Source organism: Diplotaxodon limnothrissa, linkage group LG8 (assembly GCF_057381915.1).
Source record: "Diplotaxodon limnothrissa isolate DT_005_m linkage group LG8, D_limnothrissa_male_GT1.1, whole genome shotgun sequence".
Taxonomy (NCBI): Eukaryota; Metazoa; Chordata; class Actinopteri; order Cichliformes; family Cichlidae; genus Diplotaxodon; species Diplotaxodon limnothrissa.
This window is the reverse complement of record NC_140603.1, coordinates 16,091,862-16,110,122: the sequence shown is the minus strand read 5'-3', so window position 1 is coordinate 16,110,122 and position 18,261 is coordinate 16,091,862. Positions and strand designations below refer to the sequence as shown.

Here is an 18,261-nt window from a genome sequence, read left to right as displayed (position 1 = left end):
TAATTTAGTTAAGTCTGAAAGCTTAGGAGAGACATTAATACCTAAATATTTAATATTTCTGGACTGCAGTGGGGCAGAGGAAGAATTATGGAAGGAGCAGTTAATGGGGAGAACTGTAGATTTTGGCCAGTTAATTGAATAATCTGAAACTCTTGAAAACCAGTTTATTAAAGTAATTACCTCAGAGAGGTTGGCTTGTGTGTTTTGCACACTTAGCCTTTTTCCTTTTTCCAAGTGTTATTGATAAAACGGCGTTGCTGGCTCTTTATGTTAAGTTTATTATCTATAATAAAGACTTTTTTTATTTACTAAAAAATCCTGTCTGTTCTCCTTTCTTTCTCTTCTGGACCCATTTGTTACTGGTCCCCTCACTCGCATGCCTAGACCCCTTCGGGGGGGACATAACATCGATATTCTCTCTCTCTCTCTCTCTCTCTTTCTTTTAAAAAATAATAAGTTCTCTGGGGTTTTGCTTATACGCTTATGGTACCCGACGGAGGAAGTTCAAGCATCCTGAGCTCTCGGAGGTAATTGACCGGGATGAACCGATCTTATTGACCCGCGGTGTGGGTAAAACAAGGCCATTTTCTGTCTATTGAGCATTGTCTGCTAATGAGAACCTGTTGTAAAATTACTTCCAAAAGTAAGGGTGGCTGTGGCCTCAATGTAGCTTGCCATCGCCAGTGTGTGAATGGGTGGATGACTGGTTGTGTAAAGCGCTTTGGGGTCCTTAGGGACTAGTAAAGCGCTATACAAATACAGGCCATTTACCATTTTTAAAAAAAAATGAAGAAAAGCTCTACCTCACAAAACCAAAATACCTCATCCGAGAGTGAAATAGGTTTAATTGTTTAAGTAGGACCGAGTTCTGAATATGGGCACGGGGCTTTTTTTCACTAAGAGTTATTTATTACACATACAAGGAGATGAGTGGGCGGCCTGTAGGTTACAAGCAATAGAAAGTCCTTTTCATTACCAGCACTGGTGTAGCTTGCCTCCACCAGGCGCTATAGAAATGCAATCCGTTACTAGTCAGATAATCAGATAAAAGGTTTTTATTTTATTGTGCCTGTAATAAGGTTAACAGAAGAAAGCAAAATAAATCCGCTATTGAAAAAAGAAATAGCTCTTTACCGAGAAAATGGTCATCAAGATCGTTGTCATATTATTGATACTGAAACATTTAAACAGAATTCAAACCATGAATTCAACTCTTGTCTGCAATCATTCTGTCTCTCTATACGGCAGTGACTCATCAGAAAACTTCCCTCGTTAGCGAGTGAAAAACCGGTTGAAGATGTTCTGTTATGTCTTGAGCTCTTCATGAGGAATATGTCTCTAAACTAGCGGGGCTTGTGGAAACACAGACCCAACAATTAGTCTCCCTTGTATCCTAATATTGCAATATAAAGGCTCGAATGCCTTTATAGGCATTCTGTACCAACTTTTGACTAAATAGAAAACAATCTAGGTGCTACAAATTTGTCACCTTTATCTTCCAATAGTAATAGAAACAAAACAACATGAACACCAAGCACACACTCAGTAACCAACATCAACAAGGTATTTTTCATTATTTCATATCAGACCATTCCCTGTAAACCCTGGAGATGATTATGTGGGAACATCCCAGTATCATCATTGTCTGAAATACTCATACCAGCCCGTCTGACATCACCAACCATGCCACATTCAGTCGTCTTTCTTCCTTGTTGTGATGCACGGTTTGAACTTCTGCTGGCTGTCTTGACCATGTCTACATGCCTAAATGCTTTGAGTTGCTAGTGATGTCAAAGGCTGATTGGATATTTGGATTACTGTAATGAACAGTGGAACAGGCGTACCTAATGAAGTGGTTGTTAAATGCATGTAGTGTGACTTTACTGCACTATACAATAGCTGATTATAGGTTTTCAGATTGTATATATTTTCTAATAAATATAGTTTCATGCAGTAGCGGTTTTTGATACGGGCGACATGGGCAGTTGCCCGGGGCGGCATCACGGGCATCGGCAAAAAAAAAAAAAAAAAAAATTGCTCATACTCATGCTGCCCCGACATCAGCCAGCGCATATTGGGGATGGCATAAGCACTGTTCGGTTTTCTATCGCCCATTTGCTGGGAGTAAGGGCGCCCTCCATTTGCAAGGTACGCCTCCTGCTTGTGGCACAGGGAGGAGAGGGCGGGGCTGCAGTGGGATTCTCTGGCTGGCTGGAGCGGCATCTAATAACCAACTCGCAAAATAAAAACAAAACAACGATTGTTTTTCTTTGAAATTCTATACACGAAAAGTGAGTGCGAGAGCCCTCGGTGCGCCTGCTTGCTGCTGTGCTGAAGTCAAAGTAAACTTTATTGTCATCTCTGCTATATACAGTCCAGTATATAGAGAGACGAGATGACAAAGCTGCAGTTACAGCAGTGCAAGTAAACAAACAATAAATATAAGAAGAGTAAGAAAATAAATATACGCTTTAGGACTCAGGGTAAAGGGATCAATAACAATTTAAAATGTATAATTTACAGTTTGATGATTTAAAGTCTCACACACAACCCGTCGAAAGGGAGGGGGGCCGGCTGCTTCCAAATAGAGCACATTTCATTCATAATGATGTAAATCCAAGACCATTATGTATTCATGATTTGAATCCCGGGTTGTGCGAAATCCCAGAAATACACCTTAGACAAAGTAAATATGTGAACTAAGGTGTAGGTCTATTAGGTTAAGTAGTGGCGATCCTCGATATGGGGGATTTGTCTTCATACTGGAGTGCAAAATTAAAACCAATGGAAGATGGACAAGAAAAGTTCAAAGTCATCAGGTGCTAAGTTTAGAAAAAATAGAAAAGAAGAGGAGAAACTTGAGGCAGAGGCAGCCAGAAGGGGACGGGGGGGGGGGGGGGGGGGGTAGCCTCCTCTGCACCCTGGTGACATACCCCTACTCCAAGGTCCTGCATGTGTGGGTGGTTGTGGTGGAGCGGGAAGAGGGAGGCAGCTGGAGATGGGGAGGGAAGGAAGGGAGGGGCAGGTAACCCCTCCCTGGGGCCAGCTCCCCCGCTGACCCCAGTAGGCACCCCCACACTCCGCGACCCACCAGGGAAAGGGGGCCCAATGTACAATCCTTAATATGTTTTATGTATGTATATGTGTGTGTGGGGGGGTAGGGGAGCGCCAGAAGAGGGGCCCGGGAGGGGCCAAACAGGCTAGGACCACCACTGGTTTCACGATGAAACTATATGATGAATGATGAATTTTGCTTTTCTCCACTTCATCAGTTTTGTAAAGTTTAAAAAAATTCAAAGTAAAAATTTGTACTATACGTTAGGCCTAGATGTCAGGTCAGAAGTGAAACGTTTTTATTCATTCATCACAGAGCTTAAAGGATTTACTGAGTATTCATGTTCTGAGAAATGTCAATGATTGTTGTAGTGTGACTCTTTGTTATGAAAAATGCCTTAACTGTTTTGAGAACTGCATGAAGAGTGGTTAGAACTGACTCCAATCGATTGAGAAAAACTGCAAACACAAGGAGTGAAGCCAAGGAATGCAAGAATTCATGAAACATTAGAAATGTAAAAGGAAAGAAGAAGTAGACAGCACAGGGGAAATATAAGAAAATTAGATACATTAAATTTTGTATGCTATAGGGTAGATGTACTAAACGGGCAAATTATTGTGATGCTTCAATCATAGTTAGAGGGAGTTAGAGGGCTCTAACTGCCCTATGATTTATATAATAAAACAGAACCAGTTCACTTCAGTAAAAACCAAAGTTCTGCCAAGACAGGTTTAAGATGTCGATGAAGAAATGAAATAACAAATCTGTTTACTAAGTGTTAATATTGATTTGCACATTACCACCACAGTACTGTTTTATAAAAAGATATAGATAATATGTGGCAGGAAACAGGCCGGCAACCTCATTGATTAAAAGTTTTGCTCTTAAATTTACAGTTTCGTAAAAGTAAATTTGCCAATATTTTCAGTTGAATAACAAACTTATTATTGTTCAAATGCCCTCTAAAGTCTGGAGTAGGTTTTCAGATGGAGATATTATATAGCAGCTGGGTTTAAGGAAAAAGGAGCACAGCTTTAAATATCCACACCATCTGTGTCAGTAACAAAATAAATGTCAAAAATGAGATTGTGTTGCTTTTTACTTAAATGTAACATTTCAACCTAAAATCAAAACATTTTATGCACATGTATTTAAAAAAAATGTTTGCTAGAATATCAAACTAGCTGTACTCAAAGAAAGGTGTGGTTCAGCAATTGCAATCTTACATTGAGAAACAATATGCTAAAAATATTTGACCTGGCCATCACAAGTCTTAGCAGCCAGGTTAGACTGATGCATCTTACAAGACTAGAAAAAAGAAGGAAGAAAGGTCTAGATGTGTAAGAGGGTAGTGGCCTCTTCAACCTCTGTGCTCTTTCTCAACTTGTATTACAAAACACAGATCAAGTCTTGTATTATATATCTTTATTCTTAAAGCATCAGAGCCTGGAATATCATCCTAAAGAATGAAATTACAATTTTCCAAATTCTTGAGTATTAAGAAAATTTTGAAATCTAGGCAGTATTAAATTAATCACCTTTAAAAACATGCAGCATATTATCTACTACTAGAGGTGGGAAATAATGAAGTACAGACAATTCATTTCTGTACTTGAGTATTTATTTTTCTGACAACTTTTTGACTTTCACTCCCAGTGTTTTTCTACTCCTTACGTCAAAACGGGCTCGTTACTTTAGGTTTGATGCATTTGAGGAGAGTTATTATTTCATGTCACTGTGGACCTTGACACATCAAACCAATTTGACCCTAAACAGAAAAAAATGAAAAGTCAGCTGGGCATACACTGTTCGGTTTTTTCAGTCGCGTTGGTCAGCTCCTGCTCAAACTGTACGATTGAAATGCAGGGATTAGAAGTTTGTTGGTCATGATGCAGGGTCTCACACTATACAGCCCAATGCTCTGATGCGACCTGAGTGCTCACACTGCGTCTATAACATGAAGTGATAATATGAAGCTTATAACACAAAAGCTGTCTCTCGCTCTCCTTCTCTGTCTTTCACTCACACAGACACACACACCACCATCAACTTTGCTAAATTGCTAATGAAAAACATTGACCAGGCAGCTGCAATTGAGCAGCAATGTCCATCTCTTTTCACGGTTGGTGCGGCCGTGATAATTTTGTGAGGCCACATCGAAAAGGCTCGGATGAGCTTGCTAATGTTCTACAAGTTGTGCCTCCATCACTTGTGTCCAGATCACACGCTGCACTGCCGTGCTACTCCGTCTGTTTCACTTCTATTCTGTGTTTGTGCGTGCGCAGTCTGAGAGGTTGCATTGATACCCTCATGAGGGGCAACAGGATTTCAAACAGGTTTGATTTTCTTGCGACCATACGGTTGATGATTGGGAGCTGGTCGTGAGGTGTTAATCGCTTCTCGTTACCCCATGCTACAAGATGCACAACACATGATTAAAGCAAGACTCGGGCCGATAGTGTAGAATATAAAGACAGCATAAACGGTGTTAGTGTAGAGGATGAAAATCAACCAGGACATCTTGTTGAATTCTTGTTGAATTCAGGTCACAGCCTGATCACAGCTGGGACACTGAGAAAATCTACTCACCCTCTCAACTGAAATTATCGTGAAATATAATTACTTTATTAGAATTAAAGTTTAGACTTAAAGTTTATATTCTATCACATACATGCAGTATAAGGTTCGGTTAGCAATATTTCAATAAAAAGAGGTGGTAGAAATGTTCTTCAAGGAGCTACTTTTACTTTTCTACTTTGTGTGCATTTCAGAGCCAGTACTTTTTCACTTTTATTTAAGTCTGGACTATTTTTAACACTAGTATCTGTACTTTTATTTAAGCAAGGAACGTCGGTATTTTGCCACCTTTGTCTACTACTGACAGTGCTGTCATCATTGTGACTCCTCCTGCCAAAGAATTGCTTTAAATGGTTGCCTTACCTTTGTTATCACACCCTATGATTTCTGCATTTTGGTTTCAACAACTGTTGTGATACTTTCAGCAGAACACTCAACTGCTCAGTGTGTTCTCAACAAAAAACAAACCCCCCAAACAAACGCTTGAATTATTTTTCATGGGACTAACACAATGGACTGGATAATTCATGCTACACTGTTCTCATCAGGTAAGACAAGTTTTGTGCCTCCTGATTTTTCATTCTGTAATAATAAATGGGTGAAAATATTGAAAACATTACAGGCCTTTGAACAAACGAAAAGTAAATTAAAGCTATAAGTGTTCCAACTAAATACACACAAGACAGCAACATTTTTAATGAAAAAAACTGTAGTATTAAAAACCAGCAAGGACTATAAATCATGTAGTGAAATAATATCATCCAGAAATACTTTAGTGATGGTCGTTACTGTATTTGCGTTTTAGCCTCTGCTAATACAAATTAAATGTGCGATTAGCTCAGTTAGCTTCTAGCTGTAAATAGCATAATTTTTTTGTTGTTGAAATTCACTGATTGAAAAAGTCTTTCATAAATAGTTTTACTGAAACAAACTAAACGCTTGATTATAAACCATTAGAAAATGGTAAAACTGGATTTAAGATACAGAGATAATAAATTTAATATATCTGCCTTACTACCTTGTGCAGGGCTACAAAAAACAGAACATTTTACACCACTGTGACGTCATACTTCATCCATCCAACGTATTCATGACCCTGCACTCACCTTTGCTACAGGTGGTTATTTTTTAAATTCTTTATTTTTATTTTTTAATGTTTGTTTTATTTTATTTTTTAATTGAACACTAGTATATATTCAGATATAAATACACCTGAAAAATATAAATGCACATATGAAAAAAAGCAAACAAGTGAAGAAGTACATTTTTTCTTTAACTGATGTTAAAAATATCAAAACTTGTGACAATAAGGAAAAGCAGAAATTAAGGGCGTACCACTGTTACGAAATGTATTTCAAAATAGGTTTCGCAAAACTTTGAAATCATGACACTGTCATTGTTGAATACTGTGACATGAAGCAGGAAACAAAAAAGCGTTAGCACTATGTGACGTTTTGACTACTCTTAGCATGTCCATAAAAGGAAGGCTTTATTTGTGTGGCAAAAATAAACAACCGGACAGCTGTAGGATCGCAACAATACACGATTTTTACTGGACAGTAGTCAGAAGAAATCATTTTAGGTTCTCTGTAGTATTTTTAGTATCCAAAGCAATCACATGCTAATGATTTTAATTTCTTTCTTTGGGCATTTACATTCGCAGTATCAACTTCCACAGAGACTTTTTTTGTTACTTGTGAATGGGTGTGGCACGTATTGATGAATCTGACAAACAGTTCAGGAGGAAAGAGGAATATGCACACCAGTGACATTCTCTACACAGTTCAATTTTTAGTACTGTAAAATAAGCAAATGTATACAGTATATTAATAGTTTTTCATACTATAGTATAGCAACGACATCTTTAACGTCTTTAAGTTAAGTGTCAGTATTTTGCTTTTGACAGATGGAGTAAGATATAAGAATCAAAGACACAAAACTAATTCCATAATAAAATCTTAAGTATGTTTTTCAAGTGAATAATTACCTGCCAGTGTTCAAATCTAGTATCTGACTTTGATGCTCTCTAGTGGTAACTGTGGAAAGCTGTGACTGGATTCAAGAGGTGGAATCAAACTAACACATACACTGTATGGAGTTCCTCATATGTGATTAGAATTAGAGATAATATAACCAGGTTATCATCCTTTACAGTGGCTTTAAATAAAATTACAGATGTTCTTCCTTCTTCTTGAATTCTCAGTGTTAAATGCTGCACTTTGTTTCAATATTGATCCCGTGGCATGGAAGGCCCTGAATAACTCTGCTGCTGGTTTTGGATACCAGGTGGTTCAAAGACAATCAGAGTAAGTCACAACATACATTGTTATGTTGGATGTCGATCTATAACTGCAGGTTTAACAATCATTTCTGTTAAGGCCCACAGTAATAAACAGACAAGGATATAATACTTCTTAACAGGAAACATATGGGGTTTATTTAACCACAGTTTGCACTCTAGACTTCATCATTGTCTGAATTTATTTCCTCAGTTTGCTCGTCAGTGCTCCCCTTGAACAGTATTCACAAAATGGAAGAGGAAAAGTATATAGCTGCACCATGTCCTCCCCAAACTGCCAAAATATCCAAATTGAAGGTAGGTAACCAAATGTGATGAAACTCTGACAGTAACCAGGTTGACATCAAAGAAATTTCCCACAGACGCTAGCACAGAAACTTGTTTAACTCAAATCACAATAAGTAAATATCTTTGTTTATAACATCGAGACTTTAAAACTAATATTATCTTGCCAAATGATGAAGTAAAATAAGCAAAGAAGTCAATGTTATTAATAATGTTATTGTTAAAATGTTTCTTTTGTAATTATTTAAAACTTTAAAATGAAGCAATAGTGAAACTGAATCCTATTTGCATTGATATTAAAGCTGCCTGTTATACATCCTGGTTTACAGTGAAGAGAAGTTTCGATGTCTTAACACTTGTCATATCAAATGGGGAAGTGTTTCAGTCATGGTTCTTTGCAGTCATCGATTTAAGTCTTGTTTTTTTCCTTTCAATTGCCTTTTATTAGTATTTAAATTTTCAATACACTTTCAATACAGCACCCGATTTTGCAGTAAACATGTCTCTTGGTCTGACAATGAAAAGCGATCCTGCGACACAAAACACTGTGGTGAGTTACTGAACTGCAGACACTATGAGAACTTTGTTAAAAACACTGAGGAGCAACATCCTCTATCCTTATATGTCTTGTTATTGTTGCATGAAGGTCATCCCATGAAAAACCAGTGTGGCTCCCACCTGTCCTTCACAGAATCAGGGTTTACAATAACTTCAGCATATTGAATGAAATAGAAGTCAATGCAAAATTTTGTCTCCTTAATTTGAATATGTGTTTCTTTTTAATTCAAGTTTTGCATATTTAAGCTGCATTAAAAACTAAATGTGTTTATAGGCCTGAAAACTTAAAAAGGTTTGAGGAAAAATGTTATTTAAAAACATATATGCACAAAATTTTTTTTTACACACCCCAGATACTGTCATGATCCTGGGTCCTTTTGACCCAGCGTTTTGTGTTTTTCTCTTCACGATTTTGGTTCTGCTCTTCCTCTGATTAGTGTTTACCCTGTTCCCCCCGTGTGTTCCTGTATCTAGTCCGCGTTTCTTAGTTTGTGTCCTTTCATGTGTAAGTTCCTGTTTTATTGTGAAGGTCTGCGTCTTATGTGAGTGTTTTCAGTTGCCTCCCTAGTCTCGTCATGTTAATCACTCCCAGCTGTGTTTCCCACCTGTGTGTAATCTCCCTGTGTTCTCTGAGTGAATTTAAGTTGTATTTTCTGTCTTAGTAATTGCTGGTTCGTCTGTGTTGTTTCCCCTCGGTCTCCCTGCGTCTCTCCGTATGTATTTCCCCGGACCTCCCTGCATCTTCGTTTCTGGTTTGTTTTGTTAGTTTTACCCAGTTTAGGTTTTCCTGTTTCACCTTCACCCACGCCTTTGCTGTTTGTATTTTCTTTTGTTAAATAAATACTCATCTGCACCAGAGCTGCCGCATTTTGGGTCCTTTCTCCAATTCCACACGTCTGCCAGCGCGGTCGTGACAGTACGAACCAGCCAATATGGACCCAGCAGCTTGCAACCCTTCTGAGGAGCTAAAGGACGATATCATTTTCGTTGTGGAGAATCTTCTCAGCCTATGGCTGGAACACCCCCCGGAAGAGCTTCGCCGCGCAGTGGAAAATCGGCTGCAACGGCTCTTTTTCGGCCTGCCATGGCTATTGGAATCACTTTCCCCGACCATACAGGCCTTTCTCCACCTCACACCACACCTTCTCTCAGCCACTCCTGCCTCGCTGCCCGACTCATCAGATGTGGTCTTGCCCGGCCCGTCGGAGCCATCTGCGGGGAGGAAAAGCCGATCGCGCCGCCGGCACGCCACCCCACAGCCGGACGTTCGGACTTCTAATTCACCGGCTGTGGTGAGTGAGGACTCTGTGTCTGTTCCAGACTTTGTGACTGTTCATTCAGGGGCTGTGTTTTGTGTGGCGGATGTCAACGCGAGCTGCTTATCGCCTGTGCAGCCACTCTCCGCTCGGTTAGCTACCCCGCAGCCACTCTCAGCTCGGTTAGCTACCCCGCAGCCCCTCTCAGCTCAGTTAGCTACCCCGCAGCCCCTCTCAGCTCAGTCTCCAGTGTCACTTTCTGCTCGGTCTCCAGTGTCACTTTCTGCTCGGTCTCCAGTGTCACTTTCTGCTCGGTCTCCAGTGTCACCTTCTGCTCGGTCTCCAGTGTCACCTTCTGCTCGGTCTCCAGTGTCACCTTCTGCTCAGTCTCCAGTGTCTATTTCAGTTCAGTTTCCAGAGCCTCCAGTGCCGCCTGTAGCGCAGGCCCCAGTAGCTCCAGTGCTGCCTGTAGCGCAGTCCCCAGTAGCTCCAGTGCCGCCTGTAGCGCAGGCCCCAGTAGCTCCAGTGCCGCCTGTAGCGCAGGCCCCAGTAGCTCCAGTGCCGCCTGTAGCGCAGGCCCCCGTAGCTCCAGTGTTGCTGATCATACACACTCACTCCATGCAGGGAGAAAGTTTAATTTCACCTCAAGGGGCTTTTCATGGTTTAGCTGCCGTTGGCACAGCTTGCCACTCCAGGGCTTCCCCAGAGGCTAGGTCTCAGTCCCCAGCTGATTCTGGACCCCTGAAGATTAGGCAGCCCTCAGAGAACAACTCCGTGTCAGTGCTGTCTGAGCAGGGCCAGTGCTCAGAACAGCACCCATTGCCTTCGTGTTTGCCAGAGGACTCCGTGCCTGCTGGCTTTGTGCTGGCTTCGGCTGGAGGGTCCGAGGGACCGCTCCGGCCTTCGTCTCTAGTCTCCACTGGAGGGTCCGAGGGACCGCTCCGGCCTTCGTCTCCTGTCTCCGCTGGAGGGTCCGAGGGACCGCTCCGGCCTTCGTCTCCTGTCTCTGCTGGAGGGCCCGAGGAGCCCATCCAGCCTCATGCCACGTCAGCTGGAGGGCCCGAGGAGCCCGTCCAGCCTCATGCCACGTCAGCTGGAGGGCCCGAGGAGCCCATCCAGCCTCATGCCTCGTCCGCTGGAGGGCCCGAGGAGCCCGTCCAGCCTCATGCCTCGTCAGCTGGAGGGCCCGAGGAGCCCGTCCAGCCTCCTGTCTCCGCTGGAGGGTCCGAGGGGCCCGTTCAGCCTCGTGTCTCCGCTGGAGGGTCCGAGGGGCCCGTCCAGCCACCTGTCTCCGCTGGAGGGTCCGAGGGGCCCGTTCAGCCTCCTGTCTCCGCTGGAGGGTCCGTGGGGCCCGTTCAGCCTCGTGTCTCCGCTGGAGGGTCCGAGGGGCCCGTCCAGCCACCTGTCTCCGCTGGAGGGTCCGAGGGGCCCTTTCAGCCTCCTGTCTCCGCTGGAGGGTCCGTGGGGCCCGTTCAGCCTCCTGTCTCCGCTGGAGGGTCCGTGGGGCCCGTTCAGCCTCCTGCTGCAGCTTCATCATCATCCTCGCCTGCTGCAGCTTCATCATCATCCTCGCCTGCTGCAGCTTCATCCGAGTCTTCATCCTCTGGTCCTTCCTCGTCTGGTCCGGCTTCATCCGAGTCTTCATCCTCGTCTGGTCCGGCTTCATCCGAGTCTTCATCCTCGTCTGGTCCGGCTTCATCCGAGTCTTCATCCTCGTCTGGTCTTCTGCCTGTGTTTCGCCTGGTCCGGCCCCACCATCGCCTGGTCCTGCCCCGCCATCGCCTGGTCCGGCCTCGCCATCGCCTGGTCCTGCCTCGTCTGGTCCTGTGCCCACCGGGCCTCAGCCAGTGCGCTTGACACTGGAGCGCCGCCGCTGCCTTCTGCGCGGCCGGCCCCCTGAACTGCTCCGCCGTCTCCTTCGTCGCCGCCGTTGCCTTCCGCACGGCCGGCCCCCTGAACTCTTCTGTTTTGGCCTCCTGTGCTGTCGGCCTCCGGGCCGGCCCCCTGAGGAGTTGCGACCTGTCCCCTGTGCTCCTGTGCTTTTGGTGGACCTTTTGTTTTTGTGGCCTTGTTTCTGGGGAGATTTTTTTTTTCAGCTTTGGTTGATTTTATAAGGATTGAACCGATGTTTATGGGACTTTATGGGAACTTGACTTTGTCTCCTCTCAGGTGTGTGGTCCAACAATTCCAAGGGACTGCAAAAGTATCACCATGTACAACGGTGTGTGTTTTCACATGGATCGATCTAATACATTTGGACCACCTGTACCTTCTTCTCCAGACGGTAACAATAAATGGAGTTTGTGAAAATGTGTCCTTAATAATTAGAGTCCCGGTGCCTCCTTAATAAAAATCTCTTGCATTTTTACTTGAACATAGTCTTACAATCATTTATATTTGTCCTTGTATAATCTCAAATCAACTGAAACTGTCTCAAGACTTCTCTTATATATTCCAGCAATTAAGGGTTAATCAGAAACAGTAAATAGAAAATTATGTTTGTGTGAGATGTGATTACTCATAGATGAATATAAGTATAAGTTGTATGATTTGTTGATTATTTTTTTGTTTGTTTACAGTTTTCCCCTCTAAGCCTTATTTCAGATTGTCTGTTTGGATTAATTGTATTGTAGTTTTATCCAAAGAGCTTTTCTAGACTAATTTGTCCTGAATCCATCAACACTGAAACAAATGCTGGTAAAATTTGAGCTAGCCAAGATTAAATCTACAGCATAAAATGTATTTAATTCTAATCTTATATGCTTTTCATACAAGTTTCACACAAGACACATACAAACTTTATAAGGTTTATATATATCTTTTCCATATGGGTTATTCAGAATGAAATAACCATATCTGCATGTAAAATGAAAGTGTTATTTGAAAAACAAATACAAAAACACCCTTTGATTTCAAATTCATTACAAAAATGAAACTAAGCCTGGTTGTTTGGGTTATGCAATGCATGACAAAATGCAAGAAGACTAGTACATATACACAAGATCTTTGGGGGAAAAAATTAAAAGGAGACAGAGAAGTTTACTTCCCTCTAAAGCTACTTACGACTTCTTTAAAGCTCTGTATGCAAATAAGTAATGTATTATGGTTTTCCTGGAGAAAATAATTTGTGTTGCTGTGTGTTACATCACGATGTATTCCTATTACATAAGAACAACGTAAACATGAGGCTACTGTCGCTCACAGTAACACAAATTCCAACCGTAACAAGAACATACAGTACAGAGGGTCTTTCTTTTAGTGTTGTAAGTTTGAACACAATGCTGTTTCTATGACTGTAATACAGGAAGAAAATACAAGTAATTAGAACTGAATGCAAAAATCAACGCTACAAATAACTAAATTAGCTTAATAACAAAAGGCTTCTGTAAGCAGTTTTAAGACTCATTTAAACTAATTTAATATCTTAATCTTAATTTCTTCTTTTCTTTCTTCTTATAAAAGACCAATTGTCTAAATATGTGGGTATTCATAGTAGATTTGCTAAAATGTTAAAATTCACCTAAAATAATCAATTTCAATTCATCTCTTTGATAGTGTGCCCGACACAAGTAGACATTGCTTTTCTGTTGGATGGTTCAGGCAGCGTATCTGTCCCTGATTTTCAAACAATGACGACGTTTGTGGAAGATCTAATCCAGGCATTTCTGTCAGTTGATGCACAGGTAAGACACTGTACTACCTTTCAGTTATATCGTATTACAGACACAAATAGTTTCACCTGCTTTTCATTTATCTCCATAAAAAAAGGCTATTTTATATTTTTTTTATATTGTTTCTCCCTTTCTTCAGTTTTCTGTTTCCCAGTTTTCCTCCTTACCTCGGGTTCATTTTTATTTCAAGAAATTTTCCTCATCTGGATCACTAAAGACTGAAATCGATGGAATCACACAGCTGGGGGGATCTACTTATACAGCTCGAGCCATCAGACATGTTGTGTAAGGGTTGCAATGATATTACTGAAGCACTACAGTTAAATCATCTGGACAGACTTCCTGTGCAGATAATTTCTTTATTGACTGATGCAAGAATTGCGAAAATACTAAAATGTCCATGAGCGATTATACAAAACAGATGGATGCATGCCAAAATAACAATCATTCATGCAATTTACTCTATGATCAAAATGTGCACTGTAAAAACATGTTTTATGTTGAAATTAGATTTGTTTATTTTTAATTTGACAGAAACAATGTTTTCACACCACAAAGAGGTTCCAGACCAGATGTGAAGAAAGTCTTGATAGTAATTACTGATGGACAATCTAATGACCGGTATGACCTGGGAAATGCAGCACAGCAAGCAGGGAATCAAAACATTGTTCGATTTGCTATTGGGGTAAGTACCTCCATTATTTAAACCTGCATAATGTTTAAAATTTATACTAATAATGTGTTTTGGTTATTTATTAGACTACAGTCACATGTTCCTACAGTATATGGAGCAAAGTAATGAGCCACCTACACAGAAACCATGGAAATCTGGGCCGTATCATCACACGGTTTTTACACTATTGTTAATGTTAATTTCTCCTCTATTGGGTTTCTTCACTGGCTTCCTGTTGAATTCCAAATCCTGCTCCTCACAAACAAGGTCTTAAATAATCAGGCTCCATCTTATCTTAATGACCTTATAGTACCATATCACCCCATTGGAGAACTTTGCTCTTGCACTGCAGGCCTACTTGTTGTTCCTATATTATTTAAAAGTAGAATAGGAGGGAGAGCCTTCAGTTTTCAGGCCCCTCTTCTGTGGAACCAGCTTCCAGTTTGGATTCGAGAGACAGACACTATCTCTACTTTCAAGATTAGGCTTAAAACTTTCCTTTTTGCTAAAGCATAAAGTTAGGGCTGGATCAGGTGACCCTGAATCCTCCCTTAGTTATGCTGCAATAGATGTAGGCTGCTGGGGATTCCCATGATGCATTGATTATTTCTTTTTCAGTCACCTTTCTCACTCACTATGTGTTAATAGACCTCTCTGCATCTGCATGGCAGATAGCCATCCCTCTTTGAACCTGGCTCTGCTGGAGGTTTCTTCCTGTTAAAAGGGAGTTTTTCCTTCCCAAAGTGCTTGCTCATCAGGGGTCATATGATTGTTGGTTTTTTCTCTGTATGTATTATTGTAGGGTCTTCCTTACAATATAAAGCGCCTTGAGGCAATGGCTGTTATGAGTGGTATCTAATTTCAATAAATTTCAATTAATAAAAAAGCTAAATTAATAATGGATATTGTATTAATGTCTGTATTAAACAGACTGTATTAATCTTTGTATTAAACTGTATTAAAGTTTTAATAAAATCAGTAAATAATTTTGCATTAAATGTAAACACATGTTTTAAACAACCCTAGGTGGGGAATGCATTTATTCAGCCTGAAGCAAAAAAAGAACTACGCACCATTGCATCGTCTCCCTCAGGCAATCACGTGTTTCAAGTGCAGAACTTCAACGCACTTGAAATAATCCGGCAGAGTTTGCAGGACAAAATTTTTTCCATTGAAGGTAAATTATACATTTAACATTTAGCAAGCTTTGATAAAATTTCTGTAAATGTTACATTGCATTATTGTATCATTGCTTGAGGCTAAAGGTTGATTTCACGAAGTATTGGTGAAATGAAAAATAACTACTGAGGCACCTTTATAATAAACAGATATCATTACACTAAATTACTAGTGTAATGCGTTGCGTTGTGTCTATAAATAAACCTTTTTATATTTTATATTATTACAGGATCTCAAACCGGTGGAGTCTCTCTGAAAATGGAAATGTCTCAAGAGGGATTCAGTGCAGTTATTGTGCCCGAGGTAATTAAAACTACCTGAAACTCACCAGACAGTCTAGTCATAGAAAGAGAGATTCAAACACTTTTTATAAAAACTAGAGTCCAGATTTTAAAGGTAAAATAAATTGTATATAAAATGTATTTCCTGTCTGCACTGTAGGGAATTCAGATGTCTATTGTTGGTGGAAACCAGTGGAAGGGAGGCTACGTGCAATACACAACTGGAGGGGAGAAGCTGAAAACATATGAGGATGTGTCTTTGGAGCCTGACAGTTATCTTGGTAAGAATATTACAGCTTTAACAATCTAACTTATACACATGTAATCATGTATATACACAGCTCTGCTGTAATTCTTTCACACAAATACATATATCAGATTTTATATCTATCTTCTCTTTTTGCCTACCTAAATTCTAGGTTACTCCATGGCAACTGCTAAAACCCAAAGTGGTTCCCTGACAATTGTTGGTGCTCCAAGATATAAACACAGAGGAGCTGTGGTCGCTGTTAACAGAGAAAGCTTTAAAAACCAAACAATTGAGCCGTTGGCATCACAGGTATGTATTTACAGCAAGACAAAACTGACTGGGATTATTAACTGGTAGTAAATACTTTCTTAAATACAAATTGTTGTCATTTGGCTTTATGCGATTATTTTCATCAATAATGTGTTTCTTACACAGTATCAGACTGGTGAATATTTCGGGGCAGAGGTGTGTGTCATGGACATAAATGACGATGATATCACTGATCTAATCTTCATATCATCCCCAATGTACATGGAGCCTGATAGAGAGGGAAGAGTTTATGTTTGCAGACTAACTGTTTTGGTAAATCAAAGTTTTATCCACTTCAATTAAATGAATTAGTTTATTTGTCAACTTCCCTAATGATCATATAATATTCACTCTCCTGCTTTTAGTTTGTAGAGTGTAATTTTGATGATCCATTAATACTAAGAGGACGTGCAGCTGTCAAAGGAAGGTTCGGCTCTTCTCTTGCTGTGCTGCCTGATCTAAACTCAGATGGATTCAGGGATTTGGCAGTTGGAGCACCTTTGGAATATAATAGTGAAGGCAGCATCTACATATTCCACAGTGAAGGAGGAGGAAGAATCAGTCCTACTTACTCACAGGTACACAACATCGAGGAATTCAAAAAGATGACTAAACGTATTTATCAATATACAATCTGCAGCTTAATTAATTAAAATGTTTTCATGTTCACAGAGAATAACTGGCTCTGAGGTCCAGTCAGGACTGAAGTTCTTTGGCCTGTCAATCAGTCAGTCGTCTTTTGACCAGAGTGGTGATGAACTGCCTGACTTAGCGGTGGGTTCAAAGGGTAGAGTTGTTTTACTGAGGTAAGTCACAGTCCAGATAGTCCAGTCATGCATTATAGTTATCTGTGGTAATTCCACCATTGTTGTTAATTTGCAATCTTAACAAATGCACTACCTGTCAAATCTTAGGCAAATTTGAAAGGTCACCATAATAAGAACTGCATATAGGTTACATATCAATAAATTCATCATAAATGATTGAGTCATTCATTATAAGGGATTTATGATTTTTTAAGAAATACAGATTGAGGGTAAAACTGTTGTCTAGAAGCATTAGAAACAAACAAAAGATAAACTGGAAGCTAGGACTAAGAAACTTGGAATTAACGACTAGGAGTGAACATGGAACAAAAGAAAAGGAAAGAGCAGACACAGCAGACGGAGATGACATGACAAAGATCGAAGGGAGACTGAGGACTTAAATACATGCGATTATGAGAGAATGCGCAACAGATGGAAGAACAGCTGAAACTACTTACACACTACCAGCACATGAGATGTATACAGGACAAGAGACTGTCAAAATAAAAGAGGAAGTAACAACACTGAGAAACAGACTAAGCTGCATGAACTTGACATTAGGATTGGGAGTAACCTGACAAGGGGACACAACAGACCAGGGTAACAGGAGGGAACATAAAACACAGGGACAAGAGATAAACAAACATGGTAAGAGGTACCTAAAGGCTAGACGACAAAACAAAGACCACAAAATACAAATATTACACAAAGCAGAAACAAAACTAAAAGAGCCAAAACCAGGAACGTAAACTGAACTGTATGTAGCGCCCCTGACTGTGTACTCCACTATAGCCGGGTACGCCCTGAGTTCTAGTTATCTTAAACTTACTTAGTTGCCCTCAGTGAAAGTTCCCCTGATTTACACACGTATAACACACAGATACACTTTTACCTTACTTTGAACTATAGATAAGAAACAGTACTAGACACACAATCTTATGTTTAAACCAAGCAGGTTTACTGAATGACTTGGTAAACACCCAATAAATCAATAAAGTAAGAAGTCTCTTGCAATGACAAAATATAACAATAACAGTTACACAGTTCTTTACTGTAATGGGC

The 18,261-nt window shown here is 40.5% G+C and overlaps 1 protein-coding gene across 1 annotated transcript in view; it reads left to right on the top strand.

The window, feature by feature from the left end:
- The first annotated feature begins 6,143 nt into the window (after positions 1–6,143).
- The window catches only part of LOC146626607 (integrin alpha-M-like), a 32,147-nt gene continuing 20,029 nt past the window's right edge, over positions 6,144–18,261 (top strand). Inside the window, exons 1-15 of the mRNA XM_085360679.1 lie at positions 6,144–6,180; positions 7,836–7,938; positions 8,125–8,228; positions 8,696–8,766; positions 12,200–12,314; positions 13,586–13,713; positions 13,841–13,986; positions 14,236–14,386; positions 15,401–15,551; positions 15,783–15,856; positions 15,995–16,115; positions 16,254–16,393; positions 16,520–16,666; positions 16,759–16,971; positions 17,066–17,199. Of these exons, the coding sequence (XP_085216805.1) occupies positions 6,144–6,180; positions 7,836–7,938; positions 8,125–8,228; positions 8,696–8,766; positions 12,200–12,314; positions 13,586–13,713; positions 13,841–13,986; positions 14,236–14,386; positions 15,401–15,551; positions 15,783–15,856; positions 15,995–16,115; positions 16,254–16,393; positions 16,520–16,666; positions 16,759–16,971; positions 17,066–17,199 (1,835 nt within the window). The remainder of the gene's footprint in view (positions 6,181–7,835; positions 7,939–8,124; positions 8,229–8,695; positions 8,767–12,199; positions 12,315–13,585; positions 13,714–13,840; positions 13,987–14,235; positions 14,387–15,400; positions 15,552–15,782; positions 15,857–15,994; positions 16,116–16,253; positions 16,394–16,519; positions 16,667–16,758; positions 16,972–17,065; positions 17,200–18,261) is intronic.